At 56.1% G+C, this 27322-nt stretch overlaps 1 protein-coding gene across 1 annotated transcript in view; it reads left to right on the top strand.

Annotated features, from left to right (window-relative positions):
• Positions 1–14949: 14949 nt before the first annotated feature.
• The window catches only part of OTOF (otoferlin), a 193203-nt gene continuing 180830 nt past the window's right edge, over positions 14950–27322 (top strand). Inside the window, exon 1 of the mRNA XM_045010229.1 lies at positions 14950–15055. Within this exon, the coding sequence (XP_044866164.1) occupies positions 14977–15055 (79 nt within the window). The 5' untranslated portion in view covers positions 14950–14976. The remainder of the gene's footprint in view (positions 15056–27322) is intronic.

The raw sequence follows: 27322 nt of genomic DNA, 5'->3' as shown, positions 1-27322 counted from the left end.
AGGCCCCCTCCTGCCTGCTTCCAGTTTGCTTCCTGCTCTTCCATGGCCCAGAGGCTGGGACTGGGGCAGGCACACTGGGGCCGGTGCTCGCGAGGCCTGGGGCTGTGGTTGGGAGCATAGGCACCGACTTTCCCTCTGCCCGGTGGGTGCTTGACCCCGCCCGCCCCATCCCACCTCTTCCTGCCGCTGCACCGCCCTCGCCCTGCCCCCATTCCAACCCTTCCCACCCCCGTTCCACCCCCTGCCCCAATTCCCCACCCCTGCCCTGCCTCTTCTCCGCCTCCTCCCCTGAGCATGTTGCATCCCCGCTTCTCCCCACCCCCCGGAAAGTCCTAAGTGCCACCAAACAGCTGTTAGGCAGCGGGGGCGGGGGAGTGGGGACGCGGCGTTCTTGGGAGGGGGGCAGGAGGCGAGGCGGGGATGGGGGGAGCTTGGCTGCCGGTGGGTGCCAAGCACCCGCTCATTTTTCCCCGTGGGTGCTCCAGCCCCGGAGCACCTATGGAGTCGGCACCTGTGGTTGGGAGCGCTGGGACCGTGCCGCCTGGCTGCCCCTCTGGAGCTTGAGGTGCTGGGGCCAAGCCACTTGCCCAGGGCTGGGGGCGCATGGTGGGGCCGGCAACCGCGGGGGGATGCTCTGGGCTCCAGCAGGGGAGGGGGCAATGGAAGAGGAGGGAGGGGCCGAGGGCTAGCCTCCCCCAACGACTTAATCGTCCCCCACCCACGAACAGAACTGATGATAAAATTTCAGTCGCGGGGCCAGATTCTCCGCTCGCTTACATTCACGCAGGCCCATTTGACTGAGTGGAGCTGCGCAGGTGTGTGTGGGGACAGAGTTTGTAGACAATGGGATCAGACAGACGTATATGAAGATCTGCTTCACCTTTATTATCGCCAGAAGGAGAACAAAGGTAGCCTGGCTCTCAGGCCTGTCTTAGGCTGGAATAAAAGGTGCAGTGTTACAACGGGGTAGCCAGCACATCTGAAAAGTCTAGATGGGAAGAGGCACCGTGTCAGGCTAAGTCACAGGACTGGAAGGGAGCTCGAGAGGTCATCTAGTCCAGTCCCCTGCACTCATGGCAGGACTAAGTATTATCTAGACCAGGGATTCTCAAACTTCACTGCACCGCGACCCCCTTCTGACAACAAAAATTACGACCCAACCCCGGGAGGGGGGACCAAAACCTGAGCCCGCCCGAGCCCTGCCACCCTGGGTTAGGAGCGCCAAAGTCTGAGCCCCACCACCCTGGGCTGAAGTCCTTGGGCTTCGGCTTTGGCCCCAGGAGGTGGGGCTCAAGCTTTGGCCCCGGGCCCCAGCAAGTCTGAGCCAGTTCTGGTGACCCCATTAAAACGGGGTCACGACCTACTCTGGGGTCCTGACCCACAGTTTGAGAACTGCTGATCTAGATCAGTCAGTCACATTAAAGACTGCAGAGAGCCAAGGCTTTCACTTGACCAATTTAGCATGTGCTAAATGTGGAGCATTGGAAACCTGATGGAATTGTAGGCTGTTACTTTAATTGTGAAGGGTTTCCTGGGCCCTCTTGCAGGACAGGGGGCTCCGCAGGAAATCGTGCAACCAGAGTTAGTCTGGAAAGACCCAGTCTAAAAGAAGTTGTGCCTTGCTGCCTTTGGGAGCAGCCTGTTTTGTCTCTCTCTGGTTTTGGCAGCAGGGCAGGGTCAAGTGCAATAGGCTCAGGCGAGGCAGTAGGGTGCTGAGGTGAGGTCACGCAAAGGCGGTCGAGCAGCAAGCAGTGGGTCAAACAGCTTCCTCTTCCTTCTGGGATCTTTCCATAGTCCAGTATCCAATGAAAATCCCGTGTGTCCAGTCAATCGGGGCCTCGGATGTGACTGTTGGGCGCTGCAGGCCTGGAGCAGCTGTTGGGCAGGGGCCGTGGTTAACACACCGTTAGGGCTTGGAGGCTAGCAAAGCTGTTTAGGGACCCGGCAGACCTGGGGTCAATAGCAGGGCCCCGGCACAACTTTCTAGCAAGAGTATTTGATGTTTTAATCTATCTGCTCTGTGTGTGCGGTGAACATAACGCTAACGTGTACCTGACATCTTTAAATCCTAACCCGGACACGCTTCTGAGGCTGGTGGAGTTTGCAGGGCTGGCAGTTATCTAGCTTTCGAAGTGTGGCCCTGATTTTTTCAGAGCTGCTGAGCACCTACAGTTCCCATCGGCTTCATCTGCAACCCATGGGCCCTGCCTGAGGAAGGCACTACACCTACGGTTAACTTGAAGCAGGTGCGTAAATCCCATTGATGGAAGCACACGTGTAAGTGCTTTCCTGAATCAGGGCCTTGGGGTTCAGCACTTCCAAGGGCACGGCTACACTGCATGCTGTGTACAGAGGCGCGTAGAGTACGTGTGCTGCACAGGCCCCTAGCACGGTATAAGTAGCAGTGTAGACAGAGAGGCACTGCTTAGGCGAGTAGAATAAAGACATGCCTGAACCCCGGGGTGGGCAAACTACAGCTTGGGGGCTGCATCTGGCCCTCCAGGCATTTTAATCTGGCCCTTGAGCTCCAGACGGGGAGCGGGGTCAGGGGCTTGCCCTACTCCATGCGGCTCCTGGAAGCAGCCGGCATGTCCCCCCTTCGACTCCTATGCATAGGGGCAGCCAGGGTGCTCTGCACACTGCCCCCGCAGCTCCCATTGGCTGGGAACCACGGCCAATGGGAGCTGCAGGGGTGGCGCCTGCGGACAGGGCAACACGCAGAGCCCCTGGCCACACCTCTGAATAGGAGCCAGAGGGGGGACATGCCGCTGCTTCTGGGAGCTGCCTGAGGTAAGCGCCACCCAGAGCCTACACCCCTGACCCCTTCCCATGCCCCAAACCCCTTCCCCAGCCTTGATCCCCTTCCTGCCCTCCGAACCCCTTGGTCCCAGCCCAGAGCACCCTCCTGCACCCCCAACCCCTCATCTCCAGCCCCACCCCAGAGCCCGCAGCCAGAGCCAGAGCCCTCACCCTCCTGCAAACCAACCCCCAATTTTGTGAGCATTCATGGCCCACCATGCAATTTCCATATCCAGATGTGGCCCTCGGGCCAAAAAGTTTGCCCACCCCTGGTATATACCCTCCACACCTCTCTACGTGCCCCAGCAGTGCCTCCCCGCTCGATGCTGCTATTTATGTCCTTCCCTAGTGCAGTGGTTTTCCCCGCTACCTTCTCCTTGCCGGAGCCTTTTCTCACCGCAGTGAAAGGCTCCAGCAGCGGCCTGCTGCTTTCCTCGCTGCTTCCCCCTTGCCGGAGCCTGTCACAGACACGTGTAGCTACATGCCGCAGAGTGGACGCAGCTTGCTTCTCCCTGGGCCGTGTACACGTTCCCTACGTGCCGCTGCCACTGGTGTGCGGCGTGGACATAGCCTAAGGATTGGACTGCATTACTTGGTGTGTAAACAGAGCAGATTGCCCAGGGTGTCAAAACACCACCCCCACCACCCGCAATGATATCTTGCGGAGCCACTTCGAGGAGCAGAATGACTCTTCAAGGCTCAGTGGCCACCAGTGTAAAACCTCATTGATCAAGCTGTGCTCTTATCACTGCGCATTTTAATTCTCAGTCAAATGCAAATTTAACAAAGGGACCGGTGAGAAAATAGAACCCACGAGTTCCAATCTGCTGCACAGAGATGCCTGCGGATCCCTGGCAGGATACAGCTGTATAGGAATTCATATCAGCCCACAGACAAAGGTAAGGTGGAGACAAAGGAATGCTTTGTCCAGCTCAGCTTGCTGTTAAAAGCTTTTTCACTTAATGCAGCCTGAAATTCAGGCATTTCACACACATGCTTTATCAGACTATTATTTTGCAAGTGAAAAGCAGTTAGCACCCCACCCCTGAAACAGCTTGAAGAAAATATTTTATACTCCAGGAGAAAGCCGCACAATTCCCACGCTACCCTGATGCTGCTAAACGGCAGGCAGGCCACAGAGCCGGAGGTGGAGAGCTCGGTGCAGAGCAGGGGGAGCTTTTATTCCACCCCAGTCCTGGGGTTGGCCAGAGGCAGTTTCGGACCTGGCACCACTTGAGTAGCCTCAGGGCTGTTTTGTGTTGCTCCGCAGTGACCTCCGAGGAGCCATTCCCAGAGCCAGGAGTTGCCAGAGCACACGGGCAGGCTGGCCACACAGCTGGCCTGTCCCTTCTGTGGGTGAAGCAGGTTGGTTACAATCACAGCTCTCAAAACGAACCTTTTGGGTTGCTATTGAATCGTCTCCCGTCTCCGTGAGCTCGGGGTTCTAGCTGGGATGGGACGTGATGGAATCCCACAAAAAGAGGCACCTGCCTTGGTATTCCTGGCTGGCGCCAGAAAGAGGGGAGCTGGGGATCTTTGAAATGAGTCTGCTTTGGTGAGATCTGCAGCCCATTGTCGCAGGTTTGAGCAGCTGGGATAGTTCAGAGAAACATCCCAACTCTGGGGCACTGATCCAAAACAAACCCAAATCCTGAGCCTTCGGAGGTTGCCCCCTCCAGCATTTTTGAAAGCCTTAAAATGGACGGTTGCGGTCTGTGACGGGTTCCCCACAGGGTGCCACCTGGAACTGGGGTACCACTGAGCCCCCTGACCCACCAGCCTGGGCTCCCTCTCACACTGTGCTGCTGTGACAAGCTGCAAAGCCCTGCAGCCTGCACTTTCGCCAGCATTCACACAGGTAGGGACACACCCAGCTGCAGTTACAGGCAGGATTTCCCAGCCTGGGACCCCAGAGCAGTACATGCCCTGGTCAAATCTGGCCAGTATGTGGGTTTAATACCTGGTCCGCCTCTCCCTCAGTGTGACAAGGACAAGGCACACACATGGTAACCAAGCAGAGATTTCCCCCAAGCACTGCAGTCAAAGCTCACTGGTTTAGATTAAAACATACAATAAGTTTATTAACTACAAAAGAATAGATTCTAGGTGCTAGCAAACAGATCAAAGCAGATCACCTAGTGAATAAACAAAACCGCAAACTGAGCTTAACACACTTCTCACCCTGAGTGATACACGGGCTGGCAGATTCTTAAGGCACAAGCTCCCTTGGCTTTTCAGCGTGGGTTTCCCAGGTTTTCATACAGAGGCTAGAAATCCCTTAGCCTGGGACCATCTGTTCTATGATCTATGATCATCATTTCCCCCCGTTCAGTCTTTGTTCCTCAGGTGTTTCCAGGTGTGTGGTTGCAGGGAGAGTGAGGTGCCCCCATGATGTCATTTTCCCCCTTTTATATCTTCTCCCCACTTGCTGCAAAGCTCCTTTGCTGTGACCTGGGTCAGACAGTTCCCATGGTGTGGTGCTGTCTCTGCACACAGCTCCTGGGTAACCCTGGTGCTCGTGTGCATCTCCTCAGTGAGCCATTAACATTGTTTGGTCTTGTTACTCTTGCACCTGAAAGGCTGCTTAGAATCATAGAATCTCAGGGTTGGAAGGGACCTCAGGAGGTCATCTAGTCCAACCCCCTGCTCAAAGCAGGACTTTGAGGTGCTTGTGGGTGTTTTCACCCTCACGGCATGTTCAGTAACACCTACATAGCCAAACTTCAGAACTTCCCAGACGGCGATAGCACATGCAATCCAACGAGGTATTCATGTCCAGCAGACCAAGACTTTTAGACTGACACCTCACAAGGCAGACTTTGTACAAAATGTATCCTAATTACTGACAGTGGTGAATAGTGGGGTGCCAGGGTGTCACAGGGTCCTTCCTTAATTTGGTGTCATGGGCCCGCATTGTTCAAGTCAATGGGAGTGTTGGTGCTGGCCTGCAGGAGCAAGCTCAAATACAGCAGCTATTATATCACAGATTCATGGATCCCCAGGCCAGAAGGGACCGTTGTGATCATCTAGTCTGACCCCCTGTATAGCACAGGGCAGAGACCTGCCCCACAGTAACTCCTAGAGCAGAGCTTCAAACAGCCAGTCTTGATTTAAACATCTTCAGCGATGCAGAATCCACCACGGCCCTTGCTAAGTTGTTCCAATGGTTAATTACCCTCCCCGCTGGAAATGTCACCTTATTTCCACTCGGACTTTGTCTAGCTGCAACTTCCAGCCATTGGATCCTGGGGGACCTTTCTCTGCGAGGTGGAAGAGCCAATTATTAAATATTTGTTCCCCCACTTATAGACTGTGATCAACTCACCCTTTAACCTTCGTTTTGTTAAGCTAAATAGATTGAGCTCCTTGAGTCCACTGCCATAAGCAGGGCCACCCGGGGGGGGGGGGGAAGTGGGGCAATTTGCCCCAGGCCCCACAGGGGCCCCCACGAGAGTTGTTCGGGGCCCCTGGAGCGGGGTCCTTCACTCGCTCTGGGGGCCCCCACTCGCGGGGCCCGGGCCCCCAGAGCTTCTTCTGCTCTGGGTCTTTGGTGGCAATTCAGCGGCGGGGGGTCCTTCTGCTTTGGGACCTGCCACCGAAGTGCCCCGAAGACCCACAGCTGGGGGTCCTTCTGCCCCGGGACCCGCCGCCGAAGTGCCGGGTCTTCAGCGGCAATTCGGTGGCAGGGGCCCCCTGAATCCTCTGGGTGGCCCTGGCCAGAAGGCAGGTCTCTAATCCTTTAATCATTCTCGTGGCTCTTCTCTGACCCCTCTCCAATGTATCAACATCCTTCTTGAGCGGTGGGGCACCGGCACTGGACCCGGTATTCCCACAGCGATCACACCAGAGGCAAATACAGAGCTCAAATAACTTCTCTGCTCCTGCTTGCGATTCCCCTGTTGATGCATCCCAGGATTGCATTGGCTCTTTTGGAAACAGAGTCACCCTGGGAGCTCATGTTTGGCTGATCAGTATTTAAAGGAACAGAGCTCATTCTCATGAGACTTTGGTTCTCCGCAGGGCCTGCAGGTTTGCAGCCCAACAGGACTCCGTGTTGTAAAGGGCATAGGCGGTGAGTTATATGGGTCCATGATGCCTGTGCTCCACCAATATTCAGGAACGTGGGCCCAGCTCCATCAATGTTTGGGCTGATATTTTCAGAGCTGTCCCATCCATAGGACAGACCGGGGCAACCACCCCGGGCCCTGTGTTCTGGGGGCCCCGTGCCTCAGGGGGATGCGGGGTCCAGGGGGGCCTGGGAGGTTAGCGGGGGGCCTGGCACTGGCAGCAGCAAGTGACCCGGTCCCAGCCCGCCCCTGCTCCGCCACCATGCCCCCTCCCCACCCCCATTCCACCCCTTCCCCCAAGCCCCCGCCCCGCTTCTTTACGGATTCCACCCCCTCCCCCAAGTGATGCCAGGAGCCAGCGGGGTGGGGTGGAGTGGAGCGGAGCGGAGCCAGGTCCCCCGCTAGCCCCCCGGGTTGCCCTGGAACTCGCAGCCCTTGAAGCGTGGAGGCCCCCCAAAGTGTGGGGCCCAGGGTGGTTGCCCCGGTCCGTCCTATGGACAGGACAACTCTGCTTGGACCCATTCTGGGCACCACCAAACATTATACAAACCTGCCGCCCATGGTAAAGGGGAGTCCCAGCTGGGAGGCAGACAGAAGAGCCTCAGCTGTTTTTGATTGATTGGCACTGCCTATGAGCCGTAATTAGCCAGCCCATCCTTCGCTCACACTCGCGTGCACGCCATGGAAACCGCCCCCGTGGCATTTTCGGCACTGGAGAGAGCCACCCACTTTGGTGCAGGTAATTGTAGATTGCAGCGTAATGCAGCTAGAGCCTTATTCATGGCAGCTGCAGCCTCCAAACCCTGTAGAGTGAACTGAGGCAAGTGAGGGGCGAGAATCTTGCAGCTGAGATGGGAAAAGAGATGGAGAGTCAATGAGGCAGAGCTGCCCTGTGAAACTGAATGATATGGGGAATAAATGGTGCCCCTGGAGTTCCTTCTGCTTGTTCCTGGCCATTGGTTTGTGCACTCGCTGAGCAGCTGTTTAGACTCATGCCTCCAGCATGTCAGTAGAGCACAGTCACCAACATGTGCCTCAGTTTACCAACTTGTAACACTGTATTAATGTGGCTGGTCCACACAGAAGAGTCGTGAGTCTTATGCAACATTTGTAAAATGCTTTAAGCTCTTCCAATAAATGTATTAGAGACTCCTGAAGAATTGTCATTCTCCTAATAAAAGTTTTCCAGCCCAGTCCTGCTTTCAGTTAAGTCTCCATTGACTTTAAGGAGTGCAAGGAAGAAAGCACGTTCGGTTTCCAGGTGCCATGCTGCAGCCATGGCAGGCGAGGAAACTGCAAAACAATCGCAGTCATGGGACAGACAACAAGGACGGCCGAAGCCTGTCAGTATGGAAGTGGCAAAAGTCTCTTCATTGCTGAAGCTGTCGCTCAGTATTGCTGTCCTGCCGCCCTGATAGGCGTTTGCCCCACCACAATTCCATCGGAGTCCCCTGGTGGACTCTCCTGGGAGCTAGGGTTTGCTCTGCCTCTCCAGATCTCCATAGATCTCCTCTGAGATCTATGCCCACCCAGCTGTTCGCTTTGGGCAGCACAGTTCCACTGGAGTCATGCTGCCGTAGAATCCACGACCTTTCGGGCAGACTCCCTGCAGTTTGATGTGTCTGGGGGAAGACAAGATGCCTCCCTCTGCACCACTTCTTCCCCTGGCACGGGTTCCAGAGTGTTTTACAAAGGAGATCACTCTCTTTCTTCCCACTGTTGTGTATGGGCCAGGGGGTATCTGACCGGGAAGGAGACCCTCTGCAGGTGGCTCACCAGGGAATAATTGGTTGTGGACAAAGTACGGGACTGGGGCTCAGGAGACCTCAATTATATTCCTAGCTCTGCTGCTGGATAGCCTTGGGCAAGTCACTTGACCTCTCTGTGCCTCAGTTTCCCCCTTCTGTAAAATGGGAAGAAAGAGCGTGATCTCCTTTGTAAAACACTTGGAGAGCTACATATTACTGTGATACTTTAACTATGCATTCATCAGCGTGCAAGGTGATGGACAGACGCAGGAAGGGAGCATGCAAGCTCAGGTATATAACTGGAGTAGAACCTAGCATGCATGATCCACAGAACGGATCCCAGCCGAGAAAGCCGACAGTCTGGCTAAGGTTCTTCTCTGGCTCCCATTACCACAGTAGTTGCACCCCTCACAATCCTTACGGTGTTTATCCACCGAACACCCCTGTGAGGTGTTAGTAGCACAGAGAGGCTAAGTGGCACACAGGAAAAGTCACACAGGAAATCAGTGGTGGACAAAGGATCACACCCCCTCTTCCAAGTCCCCTCCGAGCACCCTACCCACTGGGCCAACCTCTTGTCAAGCTGCCCTCAGCTGGTAACATCTCTCCATCACAAACCCCCCGGGTGGGATCTGCTGGCTGCCTGCAGGCCCACGACAGACCCTCGAGCCATCAAGTCTCCCAAATCTGATATGACTAGACAGACCCAAAGCACATCCTGGTAACGTGACCTCCCCTCTCGCCTCTGGACAGGAAGGACAAGATAGTATAAGGGGCCCTGGGTTCTTAACTGGCCTTAAAAGAGATTTCAATTATTAATCAAAGGGCTGAGCGGGATTGGCCTGCTGGTGCGGAAGTCAGTGACCAAGCTCCCGTTGAACAGCAGCGCAGCCGAGCGCTGAGAGCATTTTAAAGAACAGCCAGCCCAGAAGAAAGGACTGGGGATATTTCTGTTAGCAAAACCACCCACTGGAAAATTAAATGCTCTCCAGCCTCGTACAAAGCTGCCGCGCGTCCCGGCTCGGGCTGTCTCTGATAAGTACGTCTTCTTCGCCCACACTCGAAAGACTCTCGACTGGGCTCCAGCCTCGACCACGTAATGGTTCCATACTTCTCTTCTGCAATTAAACCGGCCTGTTGACACCGCGCCACTGCCAATGCACCGTGCCCACAGCATCTCGTCCGCAGCTGGCAGGACGCGGAACTCCACCCTGAAGGAGAGATCTCCTGCATGGTTCATTTCCCCACGAGTGGACACTGGCGCACTGGGGTGAGGGCTGATGTCTGCCCAGAAGTGGAAGCAGCAGACGGATCGAGTGACGAGAATCTAGGGCATTTGATTGCTGCAGAGATGCCGGTGGGATGAGATCTTTGTCAGGTTAGGCGGGAGCACCCGTAGACAGGGCGGGATCGATGTCAGGGCCCAGCAGAGATGGCTCTGCTCGTTCTTGTTGTGTTTATTGAATTCTAGCAGTGTGCTCGGAGGATTCGAGAAGCAGCCCAGTGCCTCTCGAATAGGAAGTGGATGAAAGTGGATTGTTCGTGCATCCAATAGTGCTCCGGGATCCTCCCTTAAGAGAGGATTCATTAGAGGGGATACTCTATAGCCTAGTAAAGAGGAGAGGCTAGAAGCTGGTAAAGTACTAGTAGGAACTGAAGAGAAACAGCCAAAGGAAAGAGTCCCATTCAGTTACATCACGGGAAGGCAGCCAGGGGATCCGGTGGATGCAGTGTACTTGGGCTTTCAGAAAGCCTCTGACAAGGGCCCTTGTAAAAGACTCTTAAGCAAAGTAGGCAGAAAAGACAGGAAACAAAAGGCAGAGCTAAAGGGTCAGTTTTCACAGTGGAGAGAGGTACACGGTGTGGTCCCCAGGGGTCTGTACTGGGCCCAGTGCTGTTCAGCATATTCATCAGTGATCTGGAAAAAGGGGTAAACAGAGGAGGCAAAATTTGCAGATGATACAAAATTGCTCAAGATAGTTAAGTCCAAATCAGACTGTGAAGAGCTACAAAGGGACCCCACAAAACCTGGTGATGAAGCAACAAAAATGGCAGATGAAATTCCATGTTGCTAAATGCCAAGCAATGTACATTGGAAAACATAATCCCAACCATACATACAAACTGATGGGGTCTAAATTAGCTGTTCCCACTCAAGAAAGAGATCTTGGAATCACTGTGGATAGTTCTCTGCAAACATCCGTTCAGTGTGCAGCGGCAGGCCAAAAAGCAAACAGAACCATTAGGAAAGGGATGGAGAATAAAACAGAAAATATAATGTCACTATAGAAATCCACGGTACGCCCGCATCCTGAATACTGCGTGCAAATCTGGTCACCCCATCTCAGGAGAGAGATTAGAATTGGGGAAAGTACAGCGAAGGGCAACACAATTGACAAGGGGTATGGAACCGCTTCCGGATGAGGAGAGATTAAAAAGACTGGGGCAGCTGCCTCGGGCTCCCAGGGCTGCTGGGCCATAAAACTGCAGTGTAGGCATTCAGTCCAGAGGGAGGAAGGTCTCAAAGCCCAGGCACCAGCCAACCCAAACATCTACACTGATACTCTTAGCCCCCAGCCTGAGCTGTGCACACCCCGGTCAGCTGACCCGGCTCGGAGATTCAGTGCCGTGGGTATTTTACCGCAGTGAAGATACACCCTGCATAAGGCCAGAATTATCTTCAGCAGAACGGGGCCTGCTGGGCCATCCAGATATACAGCTCCATCCTGTGCAATGCCCACTGACCAAATATACAGCAAGCAGAAGTCCTGCATATGGACTATCACCCTTCTCTCCTACGTTAGAATATTCTCTTACTTCGGCAGCACTGCCAGGATATAATTATGACCCTAATAGAAAATGACACAGTATTAATCCAAAGTTAGTTCACTTACATGTACTTCTGAATGAGTGTAATGATTTTTTTCTCTGGCAGAATGACAAGAATCAAAGCCCTCTAATAGAAGTGGATGGGAACAGATTGAGAATGATGCCTTATTTCCTGTGTTCCATTGTATATTTCTGAGGGTTTTGCCTGTCTCGTTCTGAAAATACAAAGGGTGTCCTGGGCTAGCTTGGTACTTCACACTTCTTGGAATTGTCCGAGCAGCAAGTGAGCGGAATTTATAATTTCAGAGACACAAGCAGGCTGACAGCAAGCCCTTACAGATATACTCTCATCACATTTTCCCACATATCAGTAGCAGCCTTATATTCTCAGTGGAAATTGATTTATTTGAAATAAAGGGAAACAAGAAAGAACGAAAGTAAAGTCTACAGGCGAGAGGATAGTATATGTGTCTCCTGAGGCCTGGGGCAGTCTGCGCCAAACTGAACACAACGGCACTCTCAGAGATATTTAGGCCCCTAACTCCCACAATGCCTGCCTGTCTTTGGTAGACCTTCGACTTAAAGATGCAGTACACAGAAAGCAAAAGGTACGTAGAGCAGGTACATTGCTAAAATACACCATGTTATTAAGTACTGTCATGTGAGCAAAGATACTTCCAAAGCAAGAATGTTTATTATTTCAAATAGGTGAGAAGATATAAAAAAAGAGAGAGCTAACATATCAGGAGTGCTCGAGCTACTCTCTTTCTCCATGTGCCTTCTGCGTACAGCAATTCTGCAGCAAGATCCATCTTCTCTTTTAGCTAGGGCTAATCTCCACAGGGGAACTGACTGGCAGAACTACAGTGGTATAATTGGACGGTTGCAGCTATGCCAGTATAAGCGGAGTAATTAAACTGGAGTAAAAATCATTTTTATTCTGGAATAGTGTCCCCATGGGAAGACCTACTGGCAAAGCCACAGCCGTCGAACTACACTGCTGCAGTTCTGCCGGTCAGTTTCCCCAGGCAGAGCAGCGATCAGCGTAGTTCCTTTGCCATGGGTATAACAGTTTGGTCAGTTCTATAGAAGCAAAACCAAACTGTGTTATAAAACATGGTCAGGACACAGTTGTGTTCCTCACCGTTTAGACAAGGCCTTGGTGACACGCTTTGTGCCACTAGAGAATGAGGGGAAACACCCAAGGGAGCACATGTGGAGTGAACGGTGAATAAAGCGAGGGGAAGCTGTTCTTTCTGAAATTCAGCCCAAGGATTTTCCACTGCTTCGTAGCCCACAGGACAGCTGCTGCAGGAGCAGTAGTGACCCGGCGCGTGCCTCCTGGCTGAGGATCACCAGCTAGATATATGCATAGCGTGACCGCATATCCTGCAGGGGTCCCGACTTTTTCTTAAAAACGGGCAAATTGTCCCATAGTTTCTGTCCCCTCCCCTATCAGTACTGGCAGGGCCTGCTGCCGGCCAGATCCCTGTTCACCAGCCGCCCACCCGCCAGCGGTGTGTGTGAGGGGTTTCCAGTGGCTGACGAGGGGGGTGGGTGTGCAAGGCTGGTGGCAGGACACAGATGCAGCGTGTGGGGCTGGCCGCTCCCCTGGCTGGTCCGTCAGTGCAGCCCTCGCTGTGTGCCGGCTCAGTCAGCAGGGGCCCGCCTCCCGTCCCTTGCCTGTGGAGGGGGCTTGTTCTATAAAGTGATTGTCTTCCATTTTGGATTTGAAATTTCCCTCAGAAGCAAAGGCACTTTGTTCCGGGTGCAGGGAGGCGGGTCAGTCTAGGGGCTGTGTTTGCTCTGGGTGCAGTGCCCAGCACGCTGGGGTCCTGGTCCGTGACGGGGGCTTGTAGGCACTTGGCTAATGGGAATCACAACACAGGAAAGGGAAGAGGAGACTAGGGAACAGACTGGGCCGGGGAGGGGCAGAGCTGGGACAGGCGTGTGCCCCCTCGGTGCAGCCTGCCCGCTCTTTAGTCAGACAGGCGGACAGAGGGGGGATCCCAAACAAGTAGCAGCAGCCCCGGGCAGTGCTAGGACATGTGGCGTGGCTGTGGGTTTGAGGGGATGGGATCCCATCTCATAGAGAGCAGCCTGGACCCGAGAGTTTGGCTCTGACATGAAACTGCCCCAGTGTTTGCGATGGCTTGTTGGAGCTGGGGTGTTGATGCAGGTCCAGCTGCTGGGGGAAAAGGCAGTGGGGGAGGTGGCGAAATCCCATTTTGATCTATGGCTCAGATAATGCGTTTATAAACGGTATGAATGTGCCCCTCTTGTGGCTGCTGTAATCCAGACTGCTGTCAGCGTGTGTGTTGCCCCTTTTACTGGCTGGTTGCCTACAGGATAACAGCCTACTGCTGCAGCCTGCTAATGGGGTTACTTGTTTAACTCAAGTGATAGAAATCTGGGCTGCAGTGTTGAAAGCTCCAGGTTCTAACCCGACTGACACCCATGGGTTGGGCAGGGCCGCCAAGAGCGGGTTTGGGCCCTGGTGGAAAAAAATTTTCAGGCCCCCCAGCAAGGGCAGACCGGCTAAACAGGGCCGGGGCAGCCGGGCCCCGGTAATTTGTACCGGCTTCCCCCACCCCTCCTCGTTGGCCCTGGGGTTGGGTCCATTCCATGGGCAGGGAAATGGAGACTAATCCTAGCTTGGACAGCGATTCCCCATGTGTCTTTGGGAAAGTCATTTAACAGTTCGGTGCCTCAGTTTCCCCCTCTGTCAATGAATGACAATTCCCTGCCCTGTCACTGGGATGTTGAGGGTCCCTTCATGTCTGTGCATTGGAAAGCAGAGAGGTGCGAAGGTGCAGAGCTGTATGTGCTGACTTCCCATTGAGATAGCATCTTCCCCCATTAAACACACACCCCTGGCCAGCCCAGCCAGGGAGCGGGAGTCGGTGAGAGCTCACACCGCCCTCCCTCCCGCCCTCCCCTGGCTTCTGTGGGGTGGGGCCGAACCATCGCCGGCTCTTGCAGAGAACTTTTCATCCGGAGATCTCAAAGCACCGCACAAGCGCTCAGGTGTTTATCCTCCCCCACCCCTGAGGCAGGGCAGTGCCAGGAGCTCCCTCCTGGGGACGGGGAATTGCCCAGCAAAGGCTTCAGAGGTGCAACTTCAAAGCCATGTTTCGGGTCCGGGTGCAACCCCCGCCCCCAGCCTGGCTCCTGCAGGCGCCAGAAGGTGACGCAGGGAACCTGGGGCAGGGCAGGGCAGGGAGTGGGACCCAAGTCCCAGGCTAGCGGGAGGCGCAGGGAGCTGAAGTCCAAGGCCGGGGCGGGGGACCCAGGAGTCCGGGAAAGGCGCCCCTCCCCGCCTGCCTGGCGGAGCGTGGAAGGCTGCGCGGCCCCCTCCCGCCGGGGGCTGGCTGCAGCGCTGGGGCGCAGGAGAGGAGCGCACGGCCGGCCCGGAGCGCGGCGCGGGCAGCTCCTGAATAATTGAGCGGCTCCCCGGCGCCGGCCAGCGGAGCAGAGGCGGGCGTGGAGGCTGCGCTGCGCTCCGGCGGCGCAGGGGCTCTCCAGGGCGCACCATGGCGCTGCTCGTGCGCCTCAAGGCGGTGACCGGGCTGCGGGGCAAGGGGGACCGGCTCGCCAAGGCGGCGTTCAGAGGTAGGGGGAGCCGCTGGCCCGCGGGGGGGAGGAAAAGTTCTCCGCGGGGCTGGGGGCTGCTGGGTCCCGCGGGGCAGGGGAGAGGCGGGGCGCGGGGTCCCGCGTTGCCCGGGCTCTGTGGCCGGGGCTAGTGTCCCCACGCGGAGGACGCTGCAGATTCACCCCCCTTTGGCTGCCTTCTCGGGCCCCCCAGGCAAACAGCCCCCGGGTCTTTCCATGGGGAGAGACAGAGTCACCTGCCCACAGGGTCCGGGCGCAGCTTGGCCGTGCTTGGCGGTGGCCCAGTGGCGATCAGGGCTGGCTGGGAGCAGGGCCCCCACGTTCTCTTCCACCTTCTGTGTCCCCCCTCTGCGAAGCGGGGATCCCCACCAGCTCCGAGGCGGGGGGGAAGAGACCCACCTTCTGTGTCCTCCCTCTGCGAAGCGGGGATCCCCACCAGCTCCGAGACGGGGGGAAGAGACCCACCTTCTGTGTCCCCCCTCTGCGAAGCGGGGATCCCCACCAGCTCCGAGGCGGGGGGGAAGAGACCCACCTTCTGTGCCCCCCCTCTGCGAAGCGGGGATCCCCACCAGCTCCGAGGCGGGGGGGAAGAGACCCACCTTCTGTGCCCCCCCTCTGCGAAGCGGGGATCCCCACCAGCTCCGAGGCGGGGGGGAAGAGACCCACCTGTGGGGTTTGTGCTCTATGCAGGGGGCAGAGTCGCCCAGGGGTCCTGGCCCGGGAGCTCGATTTGCCCCCCAGTCACGCACCAGCAAAGGGGGCACATGAGCCAGTAAAGTTTGGAAACTGTCCGTGGGGCCCTATCGACCCCTGGCATCTTCCTAGGGCGGGGGTCAGATCCCGTGCTCAGGGCGGGGGTCAGATCCCGTGCTCAGGCCACAGCAGCTCCCTTGCCCTGGTGGGGCTCACACAGCCTCGAAGACGGGCAAAGGGCCGGATCTGTACCTGCGACTGTGCCTCTGAGACCGCTTGACTTCTGTCCTTATTGTCACACCAGGTCACTTTCCAGTCTGTAACCCCGAGTTCTGCGCTAGTTTCTTGAAGGTGGTTGCGCACCAGTTAACAGTGTAAGATGTTTCTGTAGCACCTTCCAACCCAGGGACCCCACGGCTTCAGATGTGTCTATAGCACCTTCCAACCCAGGGACCCCGCGGCACCAGATGTGTCTGTAGCACCTTCCAACCCAGGGACCCCGCGGCCTCAGATGTTTCTGTAGCACCATCCAACCCAGGGACCCCACGGCCTCAGATGTTTCTATAGCACCTTCCAACCCAGGGATCCCGCGGCATCAGATGTGTCTATAGCACCTTCCAACCCAGGGACCCCGCGGCCTCAGATGTTTCTGTAGCACCTTCCAACCCAGGGACCCCATGGCATCGTACCCCCATGGGGCACCCAGCCCCCAAAGCGTAGGAGAGCAGCCACCGCACAGAGAGCAGGTTTGCCAGAGAAAACCCGGACAAATCCCTGTTCTGGCCAAACAGGCCGTGGAGCCTGGGTGGCGAAAAGGCAGCAAGCTGCGTGGACCTGGGTGGAAGTGCCGGACTTTGGAAAGGGCCGGTGCTGAGTCAGATCTGCCAGGATTTGACCCAGTCGCTTCATGGAGTCCTAAGGTTTTAAACCAGGTAGTTTGATCAGCCCCTCCCCTCCCCCAAAAAGTGACTGGCTAAGGGTTATGAAATGAAATTGACTGAATGCGTTGTGGGTCCTAGATCCTGCCGGGAACCAGACTTTATCCAGGGCTGCTGCATTTATTCCCCCAACAGTGCTTTCTCCCGGCCTCATTCGTAGTCACCCGTAAGCCCGCTAGGAATCCTCTCCTCCGGAAGGAGATGCACAAACCCCTTTCTGGAGAGTGCTGAATACGTCCAGGGGAGCGGATCACCAGCTCACGGGCCTGGCACCCCGCTCTGGGTCCACAGGGCGGTAGCCGGCAGCCGTGTGGCAGCAAGGGGAGGGGGATTCTAACTAACGACGGATGACTGTAACCGAGGAGCACTACTCCGCTCACAATGTGTTAACCGCAGCCGCTGTAACTCCAGCAGGGAACAGCGCAAAGAAATAGCTAGTGGTGCCTGTGCGCAGAGGTGGGGTAGTGGCTAGATCACAGGACCGGGGGGCGGGAACCCCGGGGTAATTGATAAGTGCTTTTGTGTCCCAGCGCAGCTCTAGCAGCGACGGCCCAGTCCTGCCCCTTCTCCGAGGCCCCACCGCCTGTTCACTGCATCCCCCCTCCGTCCGTCGCCCACGCTCCCCCACCCTCACTCACTGTCCTCAGGCTGGGGCAGGGAGTTTGGGTGCAGGAGAGGGTCGGGATGAGGGCTCTGGGAGGGAGTTTGGGTGCAGGGGTGTGCGGGATCAGGCTCTGGGAGGGAGTTTGGGTGCAGGAGGGTGTAAGGATGTGGGCTTTGGGAGGGAGTTTGGGAGTGGGAGGGGTGAGGGGCGCAGGCTTTTGGAGAGAAGTTTGGGTTTGGGGGCGTGGGGAGCGCAGGCTCTGGGAGGGAAGTTTGGGTGCAGGAAGGGGAGTGGGCTCTGGGAGGGAGTTTGGATGCAGGAGGGGGAGTGGGCTCTGGGAGGCAGTATGGGTGCGGGAGGGGGATCGGGCTCTGGGAGGGAGTTTGGATGCGGGGGGGGTGCAGGGTGCAGGCTCTGGGAGGGAGTTTGGATGCAGGAGGGGGATCGGGCTCTGGGAGGGAAGTTTGGGTGCAGGAGGGGGGGGTGCAGGGTGCAGGCTCTGGAAGGCAGTATGGGTGCGGGAGGGGGATCGGGCTCTGGGAGGCGGTATGGGTGCGGGAGGGGGATCGGGCTCTGGAAGGCAGTATGGGTGCGGGAGGGGGATCGGGCTCTGGGAGGCGGTATGGGTGCGGGAGGCAGTGTGGACTCTAGGCTGGGGCAGGGGGTTGGGGTGCAGGAGAGGGTCGGGATGAGGGCTCTAGGAGGGAGTTTGGGTGCAGGAGGGTGTCAGGATGTGGGCTTTGGGAGGGAGTTTGGGAGTGGGAGGGGGTGTGAGGTGCAGGCTCTGGGAGGGAAGTTTGGGTTTGGGGGGGGTGAGGAGCGCAGGCTCTGGGAGGGAAGTTGGGATGCAGGAGGGGGTGCAGGGTGCAGGCTTTGGGGGGCTTTTGGGGTGCGGGAGGGGGATCGGGCTCTGGGAGGCGGTATGGGTGTGGGAGGGAGTGCAGGGTGCAGGCTCTGGGAGGGAAGTTTGGGTGCAGGAGGGGGATCGGGCTCTGGGAGGGAGTTTGGGTGTGGGAGGGGGTGCGGGGTGCGGGCTCTGGGAGGGAGTTTGGGTGTGGGAGGGGGTGAGGGGTGAGGGCTCTGGGAGGGAGTTTGGATGCGGGGGGGGTGCAGGGTGCGGGCTCTGGGAGGGAGTTTGGATGCAGGAGGGGGATCGGGCTCTGGGAGGGAAGTTTGGGTGCAGGAGGGGGTGCAGGGTGCAGGCTCTGGAAGGCAGTATGGGTGCGGGAGGGGGATCGGGCTCTGGGAGGCGGTATGGGTGCGGGAGGCAGTGTGGACTCTAGGCTGGGGCAGGGGGTTGGGGTGCAGGAGAGGGTCGGGATGAGGGCTCTGGGAGGGAGTTTGGGTGCAGGAGGGTGTCAGGATGTGGGCTTTGGGAGGGAGTTTGGGAGTGGGAGGGGGTGTGAGGTGTAGGCTCTGGGAGGGAGTTTGGGTGCAGGAGGGGGATCGGGCTCTGAGAGGCAGTATGGGTGTGGGAGGGGGATCGGGTTCTGGGAGGCAGTATGGGTGCGGGAGGGGGATCGGGCTCTGGGAGGCAGTATGGGTGCGGGAGGGGGATCGGGCTCTGGGAGGCAGTATGGGTGCAGGAGGGGGATCGGGCTCTGGGAGGCAGTATGGCTGCGGGAGGCAGTGCGGACTCTAGGCTGGGGCAGGGGGTTGGGGTGCAGGAGGGGGTCCTGGCTCAACGCTTACCTCAGGAGGCTCCTGAAAGGTCACCCCCCCCCAGCCCTGTAGTGCCCCTCAGTCCCGACCTGCATCCCCCCATTATCCCAGCCATAGGCGCCAACTTCTGCTGGTGCCAGGGGGTTCTCGCCTCTGCCTCTGCCCCGGCCCTGCCCCAACTCCACCCCTGCCCCACCCCCATTCCAAACCCCTTCCCCAAAGTCCCTGCCCCAACTCCGCCCCTCCCTGCCTCATTGGACTCCTTCCCCAGCGGCGGCTCCAGGCACCAGCGCTCCAAGCACGTGCCTGGGGCGGCAAGTCGTAGGGGGCGCCCTGCCGGTCCCGGCGAGGGTGGCAGTCAGGCTGCCTTTGGCAGCTTGCCTGCGGGGGGGCCGCCGGTCCCGCAGATTCAGCGGCAATTCGGCGGCAGGTTTGCCGAAGCCTCGGAACTGGGGACCTCCCGCAGGCAAGCCGCCGACGCCAGCCTGCCTGCCGTGCTGGGGGTGGCAAAAAAGCTAGAGCCGCCCCTGTCCTTCCCCAAATCCCCGCCCCAGCCCGGCCTCCTCCCCTGAGCGAGCCCTGTTCCTGCTCCTTCCCCGTCCCTCCCAGAGCAGCTCGGCGCCAGGGGGAGAAGTGGGGACGTGGTGTGCTCAGGGGTGGAGGTGGAGGAGGAGGTGAGGTGAGGCGGGGGGGCGGTTAGGGGAGCTTGGCTGCTGGTGGGTAGCAGAGCACCCACCAATTTTTCCCCATGGGTGCTCCAGCCCCAGAGCACCCATGGAGTCGGAGCCTATGATCTCAGCCCCCCAGCTCTGCCAGTGCCCCTGAATCCTGACCCGCAGCCCCCTGCTATCCCAGGCCTGCCCTCCATGGCTCTGCCACTGGTGCTCGACTCTGACCTGCAGTCCCCCTGCTCATCCTATCCTGCTCTCTGCCTTACTCCCAGCTCTGCCGACACGTCCTGTTCCTGACCGGCAGCACCCTCGGCTAGTTCTGTTACGTTCGCTCGGCTTTCCGAGTCCTTTCTGCAGAACCCCACTGGCTTCATTCCTGTCCAGTTCCACAGGCCGCGCCCACAGCGGGGAGTCCCTGTGTCTGCTGGATTCATCCCAGCAGCGCAGTCCCTCTTGTGTCGCTCCCTCCGCTGCATGCCGGGAGACAGCCGCTCCAGCCGGCGATTACGGAGCGAGTTTTGCAACTGTACTTCCATTCAGACCTGGCTCTGAAGTGCCAGGACCCCAGATGTGTCCAGGACTGGGCGTGATTTTGGCGCGCAGTGTTGTCAGCAATCAGAGGCCCACTGTTTATTGGGGGCCAGTCGCTGGTGCAAACACAACAGGGGTCACAAGCGTGTAGCGGGGCTCCTCCTTCCTCTCCCCGTCCGGCCAAATAACACTAAACCCTCATGACGGTAAGTGTCCGTGCGGCGCTCGCTTTGGCTGCATCTACACTCCACGCGAGGGGGCGATTCCCCTGCTCGCACGCACATACTCGCAGTGGCTGTCGTGGAGCTAGGTGAGGATAAAGCTGCGGTCGCCCGGCCATCGGCAGCGGAGGCCCGGCTTAGCCATGCTGAGCACAAACCCGCCTGACACCAGCGGGTACGTAATCGACATGGCTAAGCCGTGCCGCCATGGCTACCCCTCTATTTACACTCGCACTAGCTCAAGGAGAGAGAGGGCCAGCCTGGGCGCACAGGTAGAGGAATCCCACCCCTCACTCCTAGTGTAGACACAGCCCGGGAGGATCCGTGACAGCTCAGCCAGAGCCAGGGTGTTTAAGTGACCGGATCCAGGCAGGACTGAATCATGAGTCAGGCCCCCTGAGAGTGGTTTAGTTCATGCAGTTTTAAAAAATGATCAGTAGGGGAGATCTTCTGTGTTGCCTTCTGAGCCTCGAGGCCGCACGCAGGTCACATTTTGAGCTAGCCCGGAAGGTTAGATATTTTCCTTTTTTTTTAACTGGAAGCTGAGATTCGTGCTTCATCCGGAGCCTCCAGGAGCCTGGGGCTTTAAGGAAAACGCCAAGGATTGCAAGACCTGCAGTAAAATGGCGAGGGCTGCTCAGACACCCTGCCAGTGCTCCACGGACGGACACGGTAACTTTCATTCACTGCTTAGTTCCACTGCAAATCCCCAGGAGCCCCTGAGCGGTGGGAACAGCAGCCCCTTTGCTGGTCTCTCCAGCTCTCCAGGGAAGGGCTCAAAGCTCTTTACAAGCTCTAATGGCCAGATCACCGCCTCATATTAAGAAGGGTCCCATGGGACATCGCCGTGGGACACCTTACGCACGGCCCGCTTGGCAAGCACCTTCACAAGCTAAGGGGATGGAGGCTGTACAGGTGCCTAGATAGAGCAATACAAAGTAATTACACAGGCCACCAGGTTCCCCTTTGTACCCCTTGCGCAGAGGAATACAGCGCCCCCAGATTGCGGGGTCCCAATCCCCCAGTGTTGTCTAGTGGCAATGAGTTCCACTGGTTCCTTGTGCATTGTGTGAAAAAAATATTTTCTCCCACCAGCTTTAAATTTGCCACCTTGGTATTTCAGCAGATGTCCCCTTGCTCTCTATTATGAGACACAAGCACTGCCCAAATCGATACACCAGCGTGTCAGGGCTGAATTCTGCGCTCGGTTGTTCATTTCAGCGTCTGACTCCAGTGGGGGTGCAGGAGGAGAGTTTACCATTGATCTCTGTCAAGGTGCTTATCTGGCCCCCATTACTATAGTGCCTGAGCACCCCACGATCTTTAATGCATCAATCCTCACACCACCCCTGCAAGGCTCCCCATGTGACTGATGAGAAACCACAGCACAAAACCTAAGGGAGTCTGTGGTAAGGCAGGGAACTGAACCTGGGTGAGCCAAGTCTCTGGCTGGTGCCCTGACCCCGGCCCAGCCTTCCTCTTCAAGTTACGTGACACTGCACGGAGGTGGAAGCTGTTCAGTGAACGTATTTATTCCTGGCCTTTCATTTCTCCTTCACTAAGAGGGAACTCGGGAGACCCCCACACGGGCCTGTCTTTCTCCTCCTGTGGCATCTTCTCTCTCTCCCCTGCCTCTCAGACAGGCCTGCTGCTGCTTTGCTTGTCCCTAAGATGGGTCTGTTTTCAGCCCCTTCTCTCCCCGAGACGCCTCTCCTCCGCCTGAGCGGTGCAGGCACAGAGACAGGCCGTCGGTGCTGTCCGCAGGAGAGTTAGGAGCTAGCTGTGGCTCGGACGCCTCACCGGTGCCTCTCTGTTTCCCCCTCCTCAGCTGTAACCTGGCCGCTTTAAATGAGATCCCAGCAGGGGCGGAGAAAGGGAACGTTTCTCGCTGCTGGCGAGCTCAGGAATACCACGTCGGTAGACCCTCAAACCTAGGAACACAGAGTGAAATCCCTGTTTGTATCACCCCAGCACCTAGCGGTCACAGCTGTGCTCAGGACCTCGCTGTGCTAGGTGCTGTACAGACAGGCCCTGCCCCAGAGAGCTTTCCCAGTTTAAATAGACAAGACAGCCACAGGGTAGCAGGGGAAACAGGCGCTGAGAAGGGAAGTGACTTGCCAAGGGGCACAAAGTGGGTCAGTAGCAGAGAGGGGATTAAAATCTGATCCCCCTCCCTACCCACTGGGCCGCACTTTCACTGCTTAGTGTGCAAAAGTTCCTCTTTTGAGTGTGCATTCAGCCTGGCACCGGACACTAAATAATCCCCCGTCTAGGCATGTCTAGGCACACAGCCGAGGGGCGAATTTCACTCAGAACAGATCATCGCCCAAAAGGTCTCTCCCATCTTTAATTTTTATGATCCTCCAAGCTGCTTTTCAGTGGACGATCCTTCCTCTGCATCCCTCTCATGGGGTGGCTGGCCCCGGGAGCCAGGAACTCCCATGATGCACTGCCTCTCCCCTCTCTGAGAAGAGACCATGGTACCTCATGGGAGATGTAGTCCAACCAGAGAGCCCTGCCTCTAGAGGAGAATGGGAGAGTGAGGAATCTGAACCACAACTCCCATGAGGCACCGCAGCATTTCCAAGTAGAAATATTGTGGGGTTTGCCTGACATTTTTCAGTATTTGAATTTTTGTCAAAAAAACAAAATTTTCAGTAGGTGGAGGGGGACCCATTTTTTGACCAGTTCTATCTTCCTGCCTTTGTTGCTGCAAGACTCTGGGTAATTCTCTTCCTTTACAGCTTCATGGAATCATAGAATCTCAGGGTTGGAAGGGACCTCAGGAGGTATCTAGTCCAACCCCCTGCTCAAAGCAGGACCAACCCCAACTAAATCATACTTTCCTTGAAAATATGTACCGGCTGTCTGGGCTCTTGCATTCCTCCACCTTCCCCTCCTGAGTTACCCTCCAGGAGAACGGGACTGAAATCAACAAGATGAAATTAATTAAAAACAATTGCAAAGTACTTCACTTAGGAAGGAAAAATCAAATGCACAACTACAAAGTGGGGAATCACTGGCTAGGTGGTAGCATTGCTGAAAAGGATCCAGGGGATGATAGTGGATCACAAACTGAATATGAGCCAATGATGCGGTGCAGTTCAAAAAAGGCGTATCTCATTCCGGATCTATTGACAGGAGTGTCGTATTTAAGATATGGGAGGTAATTATCCTGCTTTTCTCCCAGCTGGAGTCTTGCGTCCAATTCTGGACACCACACTTGAGTGAAGGTCTGGACAAATTGGAGACAGATCCACAAAAACGGATCAAGGATTTAGAAAACCTGACCTGTGAGGAAAAGTTAAAGAAAACTGGGCATGGTAAACTGAGGGGGGACCTGATAGCCTTCAAATATGGGAAGGGCTCTTATAAAGCGGTTTGTGATCAGTTGTTCTCCACATCCACTGAAGGTAGGAGAGGAAGGAATGGGCTGAATCTGCAGCAAGGGAGAGTTAGGTTAGATTTTAAGAAAAACTCTCCTACTCTAAATGGAGTTAAGCTCTGGAACAGGCTTCCAAGGGAGGTTGTGGAATCCCCGTCATGGGAGGTTTTTAAGAACAGGCAGGACAAACACCTGTCAGGGATGGTCTAAGATTACTTGGTCCTGCCACAGTGCAGGGTGCTGGAGTCGATGACCTCTTGAGTCAGACGTTGCTGTGATGCTGTATCCTTCCATGCTGTTAAGAAATTTGTGCCACTGTTGTCATATTTATTGGTGGAGACAATAACCAGCAATGCGTCACTTTCTTGCTGTTTTGGCTAATTCCTCAAAAACTCAGTAAATTGCTCGCAGCCTTGCAATGTATCTGCCTTTCAAACTGCAGGCCCCATGGGGTGGAGACCCGGTCTGTTGTCCTGTTGTGTAAAGCACTTCCAGCGCTAGAGAGATGATAACTGGTAGGAAACACTCAGATGGAAAACACTAGCGCTGAAAATTCAGCAAGAGATGCTTTTCTCTGATTTTCCCTTCTATGGGGCATCTTAATTATCACTTCAAAAAGTTGTTTTCCTCCTGCTAACGATAGCTCATCTCAATTGATTAGACTCTGCCTGTTGGTATGCATACTTCCACCTTTTCATGTTCTCTGTATGTATAAATATCCCCTGTCTGTGTGTTCCATTCTATGCATCCGAAGAAGTGAGCTGTAGCTCACGAAAGCTCATGCTTAAATAAATTTGTTAGTCTTTAAGGTGCCACAAGTACTCCTGTTCTTTTTGCGGATACAGACTAACACGGCTGCTACTCTGAAACCTGTTTTCTCTGAGTTGGTACTGAGCCAATACCTCAGGGTGGCGCTAGGGGGCGCTGTTCTCGTGGGAGCCACGATCTTGCAGTTGCCACGTGGTGAACACAATCGTCCCGCGTTTTCCTTATGCTCCTCCCATCTGATTGTATCCGCCGGCTGTCAGCCTCAGACTTTGACTGTAAGCTCTTCGGGGCTGGGACCATGGTTGTGGTTGTGCCTTTGCACCACACCTTGCACAACAGGGCTCTGGTCCATCGCTCCGGCTCCTAGACTTTACTGCAATACAACTAATAACGAGCCATCGAGATCCCGCCCCTCAGGACCATCAGAGATCCCAGGGCACTTTCCCAGGACCAGGCGTGTTATTCACAGTGTCTCGAAATAATTCCATTCATGCCCCTTGTAGTTTCAGGACCCACCACATTCTGTCCTGAACGGTGTGCATACTGTGAGCCATTTGCAGGCTACCCCGTTCTACTCCAGAAGTGGCTGCATTTCAGTGGTGGTGAAGCGGTGACCCTTGAACACCGCTCACAGTCGGTTGTAATTTTGCTGTAGGCTTTAGGTTCAACACGAAAAGTGCTATGCAAATGCCAGTCATTATTATTATTACTTCTCTCTCATTGTTACAGCAAGCTGAGTGTTGTGGGCGTGGGTTGCTTTGTTTAGCTTCTCTTGCTGGCAGCTGGCATCTCCCCAGGAGTGCAGCCGGTGGGTATGGAGCAGAGCGTTGTGTGGGTGTGCGTTCCGTCAGTGGCAGGATTCTATGACTGCAAGAAAGAAGTTAAGTCAGAAGACAGGCCAGGAGATGACAGGTTTCCATGTGCACTTGAGCAGGAGGATTGCTCTGAATTGCTGCTTGACTTTAGTTCAAGTAGTGGATAAAAAGTCACAAATCTGTAGAATCCTCCACAAAGGAGCCAGGACAGAGGGAATTGTTTCGGCATAAAGGGATACAATTAGCAAAAGGCAAGTGTAGAGTGAATATTCTTCCATCCAGGGATCTCTGCACCCTCCCAAGCATTCATTTGTCCAAACAGACTCCCTGCGGGGCAGATCTGTACCCTCTGTACAGATCACAGCGTCTATTTTACACATGGGGAAACTGAGTCACAGAGAGGTGTGCCATGCCTCCGGTCACCCAGAAAATCAGCAGCAGCCACTAGTGACAGTCGTCAGGTTTGTTCCGAGTTCTGTCCATGAGCTGGGATCTCACCCTGCCACATCTGGAAACATGCCCTCGCTGTGATGTCTGCCAGGCGGTACAGCCGTCTCTCTACCACAGAACGCGTTCACCCCCAGGCCATTTTTCTGGGTGAGTTCATTCGAGAGCCTAGCGATTGCCTGGTTTCACCCACATCGTCGTTGTTGGGGCATGTAGTGCGGTGGATGAGGCACCCCACGTGTTGTGATAGACGTGCAGGACGGTAACGGCTCCCACTTGGGGAGCCTGGCCTAGTGGTCACGGCTGCACCTCCTGACTGCCAAGGGGGTTGTGGGGAGGGGAGCCTGGGCCCTCCCACTGCACCGGGCTCCAACCCAGGCCCTTTGGGCTACCCAGTAGCCTGGCAACCAAGGCTGCTTGAGGCTGTTGTCTCTGGGCCTCTTCCTCTCGTCCACCCCCCTTGGGGTCAGCTTAGTCCCAGGCCTTCGCCTGCTGCAGGAGCCCAGACCACAAGAGGAGGTTACCAAAGGCCAAGGTCCAGAGGATCCTTCCCTTTCTGGCGGCCTCCGGGGTGGGTCCCCCCTTCCCTCAGGGAGGGCCCCCTTGGGCACCCGTGTCAGAACCTGAGGTTTCCCCCTGCTCCGCTGGAGCTTTGGGCTGCAGGTCTCCTCACCTCCGGCTCTGCCCCCAGAGAGCCAGTTCCCTGCCTTTTAACTGCCCCAGCAGATGGAGCATCTGCTGCAGGTGGGGCGGGGCTGGCTGAGCCCAACGTAATCCCTTAACCCCTTGTTGCCTAGTGTGGGGTTTGTACACCCCGTCACAAGGACCCCTGGATCTGGAAAGGTGCGTGGTGGGGGGTGTTGGTCACTGCAGCTGTGGAGGTATGTCTGCTGGTTTGATGTCTGTTGTTCTGGCAGGGTCTGGTGCTGCTTTGAGTTGGTGTGTCCTGGTCTGTGGGGAGCTTGTTTCTGATGATGAGCTTGGAGCGGTTGGGGATTGTTTGAAGGCCAGAGGAGCAGGAATAGGGTCCGGTGTGCCGGGTGCTGTACAGGCACAGCGGTAGGTGTGGTGACTGCCCTGAAGAGCATTAATACGGAGAGCCGAGGGGCCGTACCCCCACTGGCGATCAGTGGCGCCTGTACGCACAGAAGCTTGACGCTCCTGGACAACAGGCTTCGGTTTAGTTAGAAAAGTTGCTGTTTATTAAGTTTCCCTGGAGTTTAAAATGATTTAGTGGGGGAAACGATTCGTGAAACAAAGACTTAAACAAAACTCTCCAGTTTTTGTGCAAGCCTAAAGCACGGCCCGATTTTCCCTTAGAAAGAGAACCCAGAAATCCAGAGGCTCAGTTCCCTCCTGTAATTGCCTCATTTTGTAAACTCATCTCAGAGTCCAGTCGGAAAGGGGACGGTAATGCTGGCAGAGGATCACATGCTGGAACCTGGCTCCTTGTTATAACAACTCAATATCCCCAAAGTTCCCCCCACAAAGCTCTGAGCATGGTATTGCAGATGCTCAGCTGTCCTGGGAAT

The sequence above is a fragment of the Mauremys mutica genome, chromosome 3, assembly GCF_020497125.1.
Source record: "Mauremys mutica isolate MM-2020 ecotype Southern chromosome 3, ASM2049712v1, whole genome shotgun sequence".
Taxonomy (NCBI): domain Eukaryota; kingdom Metazoa; phylum Chordata; order Testudines; family Geoemydidae; genus Mauremys; species Mauremys mutica.
This window is presented reverse-complemented; position numbering and strand designations above follow the sequence as displayed.